General features: G+C 36.7%; 1 protein-coding gene across 1 annotated transcript in view; it reads left to right on the top strand.

Annotated features, from left to right (window-relative positions):
* Positions 1–2021: 2021 nt before the first annotated feature.
* The window catches only part of LOC118816336 (guanine nucleotide exchange factor subunit RIC1-like), a gene marked incomplete at its 5' end in the record, with an annotated part of 5270 nt that continues 2839 nt past the window's right edge, over positions 2022–4452 (top strand). The window contains 2 exons of the mRNA XM_036582858.1: positions 2022–2386; positions 2801–2872. Of these exons, the coding sequence (XP_036438751.1) occupies positions 2022–2386; positions 2801–2872 (437 nt within the window). The remainder of the gene's footprint in view (positions 2387–2800; positions 2873–4452) is intronic.

Genomic DNA, 4452 nt, shown 5'->3' with positions numbered 1-4452 from the left:
ATGAGAAACTGTAGAACAGACTCAGTTTACATCACAATACCTACATTTAGAGTCGGTTATTCATTCAGCCTAATGAGAAACTGTAGAACAGACTCGGTTTATATCACAATACCTACATTTAGAGTCGGTTATTCATTCAGCCTAATGAGAAACTGTAGAACAGACTCGGTTTATATCACAATACCTACATTTAGAGTCGGTTATTCATTCAGCCTAATGAGAAACTGTAGAACAGACTCAGTTTATATCACAATACCTACATTTAGAGTCAGTTATTCATTCAGCCTAATGAGAAACTGTAGAAGAGACTCAGTTTATATCACAATACCTACATTTAGAGTCAGTTATTCATTCAGCCTAATGAGAAACTGTAGAACAGACTCGGTTTATATCACAATACCTACATTTAGAGTCGGTTATTCATTCAGCCTAATGAGAAACTGTAGAACAGACTCAGTTTACATCACAATACCTACATTTAGAGTCGGTTATTCATTCAGCCTAATGAGAAACTGTAGAACAGACTCGGTTTATATCACAATACCTACATTTAGAGTCGGTTATTCATTCGGCCTAATGAGAAACTGTAGAACAGACTCGGTTTATATCACAATACCTACATTTAGAGTCGGTTATTCATTCAGCCTAATGAGAAACTGTAGAACAGACTCAGTTTATATCACAATACCTACATTTAGAGTCAGTTATTCATTCAGCCTAATGAGAAACTGTAGAACAGACTCAGTTTATATCACAATACCTACATTTAGAGTCAGTTATTCATTCAGCCTAATGAGAAACTGTAGAACAGGCTCAGTTTATATCACAATACCTACATTTAGAGTCAGTTATTCATTCAGCCTAATGAGAAACTGTAGAACAGACTCAGTTTATATCACAATACCTACATTTAGAGGGTATCTGAAGGTACATATGCATAATTACACATACGACACTGATATAAATGCTTGTGTAATGCAAAAGTGTGATGAGATCACACCAGCTGCATCAGTGTGAGTCAGCGCTCAGGGGTGGAATTATTAACGTTAACATTATGCAGAAAAACGCTTCTCTTAATGTTTATTTACGGTTCTGAACGGACAGCTCACATATGAATCAGACACACACAGCTCTGCCGAACAAAAATACACACACAGACAGAAGAACGCTTACATGAATGTCCACGAAGACCCTGACCTCTAACTCATGACACAATCACGCCTCTTCCACACTCGCAGCGTGCGGCCCTGCCTGGACCAGCTCCAGCACCCCAGCCAGGCTCTGCTCTTAATACTGTAACATGTTGCTAGGCTACATCTTGAGTTGCTGCTTGTCCGTGACTCTGGGCTGAGCTCTAATCTCTCAGAGAAACAGATCTCATCTGTGCAACATCCACCTTCACATCCGCATCCATATCCATACACATATTCATACACATATTCATACACATATTCATACACATATCGATACACATATCCATACACACATCCATACACACATCCATACACACATCCATACACACATCCATACACATATTCATACACATACACATATCCATACACATATCCATACACACATCCATACACACGTCCATACACATATTCATACACATATCCATACACACATCCATACACATATCCATACACATACACATATCCATACACATATCCATACACACATCCATACACACGTCCATACACATATTCATACACATATCCATACACACATCCATACACACGTCCATACACACATCCATACACATATCCATACACATATCCATACACACATCCATACACACATCCATACACACGTCCATACACATATCCATACACACATCCATACACACATCCATACACACGTCCATACACACATCCATACACATATTCATACACACATCCATACACACGTCCATACACACATCCATACACATATTCATACACACATCCATACACATATTCATACACATATCCATACACATATCCATACACATATCCATACACACATCCATACACACATCCATACACATATTCATACACATATCCATACACATATTCATACACATATCCATACACATATCCATACACACGTCCATACACACGTCCATACACACGTCCATACACACATCCATACACATATTCATACACATATCCATACACATATCCATACACACATCCATACACACATCCATACACATATTCATACACATATCCATACACATATCCATACACACATCCATACACATATTCATACACACATCCATACACACATCCATACACATATCCATACACATATCCATACACACATCCATACACATATTCATACACATATCCATACACATATCCATACACATATCCATACACATATCCATACACATATCCATACACACGTCCATACACACGTCCATACACACGTCCATACACATATTCATACACATATCCATACACACGTCCATACACATATTCATACACATATCCATACACATATCCATACACACATCCATACACACATCCATACACATATTCATACACATATCCATACACACGTCCATACACATATCCATACACATATCCATACACACGTCCATACACACGTCCATACACACGTCCATACACATATTCATACACATATTCATACACATATCGATACACATATCCATACACACATCCATACACACGTCCATACACACGTCCATACACACGTCCATACACACATCCATACACATATCCATACACATATTCATACACATATTCATACACATATCCATACACATATTCATACACACATCCATACACATATCCATACACATATTCATACACACATCTATACACATATCGATACACATATCCATACACATACACATATTCATACACACGTCCATACACACGTCCATACACACATCCATACACATATCCATACACATATTCATACACATATTCATATACATATCCATACACATATTCATACACACATCCATACACATATCCATACACATATTCATACACACATCCATACACACATCCATACTCACATCCATACACATACACATATTCATACACACATCCATACACACATCCATACACACATCCATACACACGTCCATACACATATCCATACACATATTCATTTTCAGGAGCATAACAGTACCTGCTGTGTTTTGACCCTGACAGCACCAATCAGGATCCTCAGATTGGTTTCTTTTTTGAGACTATGATGGCTGGAATCGAGTCTCGAGCTGGAGAGCTGACGGGACTGAGACAGCATTATCTGAAAAAAACAACAATTAGGCTAAATCCACGCTCAGTGGGTTCTTCATACACAAACTATATAGGGCCTCCAGACATAGGATAAAGCAGGACATAGGACAAAGTCTGACGCCATGAATTTTATAGTTATTTATTTTTTAGCTATTATTATATTATTAAGCTATAAGACAAATTAGCTATGTAGGTAATAAGATATAGGCCTAATTAGCTATTTAACTACTAAAGGACTAATTAGCTATTTATCTAAACTAAAGGCTTAGTTAGCTATTTAGCTACTAAGCTATAAGCCTAATTATCTATTTAGCTTCTAAAATATACACCTAATTACTTATTTAGGTACTAAGCTATATGCCTCATTAGCTATTAAACTACTAAAGGCCTAATTGGCTATTTAGCAGCTAAGCTATTATCCCATAATAGTGTTTTATTTTATCAATATTTTGACTTACTCTGTCAAAATAATAACTAATTATCCCAAGATAATCATCTACTTTTTGAATTTAGCTCAACTCTTTTTTTTTAAATTTCATTTCTTGAAATTCTGACCTAGCATTCCCAGAATAATCTTTTTATCCCTACAGAATTACTTTTTTGCAAATGTTATACATTTTTATGTTGTATATCGCAATTTTGTCTTAATAACTCAAAATTTTGAGAAAATCAGTTTGAGATACTGGTTCCAGACCCAGTAGAGAAGAAAAGAGACATTCCTTTTTCTGCTTTTTAAAAATTATAATCATTCATGTTTGTCAGATGGAAAGAAAAGATAAGTTCACTGAATGCAGACTGAAAGCGCTCGTTCTCACTTGCTAGTTGCTGTATTGGAATGGAGAGTGGATGCTAACAGTGGTGCTAGTTAGCTAAATTAGCTAAGCTAGCCGGCCAGCGAAACATACTAGACCACTGCAGGACAAACGCACGTCCACTCTGATCTCCCACCACTGTCGGATTCATTTAGTTCATTTTGGTCCAGTATTATTGGAGAAACGCGCTAAAGCTTTAGCATCTGTACCGAATCAAGACGAGGCCGGCAGGAGAGAAAGTGCTTTAATATTAAAATCAATTTTAATATTAAAGCATGAAAACATGGAGCTAATCTAAATGAAAGTGCATGTAATTATTTCAGCAGTGCTAGAAATAGGTTTAACACTGATAAAGAGCCTCTGTGTCAATGAAACTGTTTCTATCT

The sequence above is a fragment of the Colossoma macropomum genome, unplaced genomic scaffold (assembly GCF_904425465.1).
Source record: "Colossoma macropomum unplaced genomic scaffold, Colossoma_macropomum, whole genome shotgun sequence".
NCBI lineage: Eukaryota > Metazoa > Chordata > Actinopteri > Characiformes > Serrasalmidae > Colossoma > Colossoma macropomum.
This window is presented reverse-complemented; position numbering and strand designations above follow the sequence as displayed.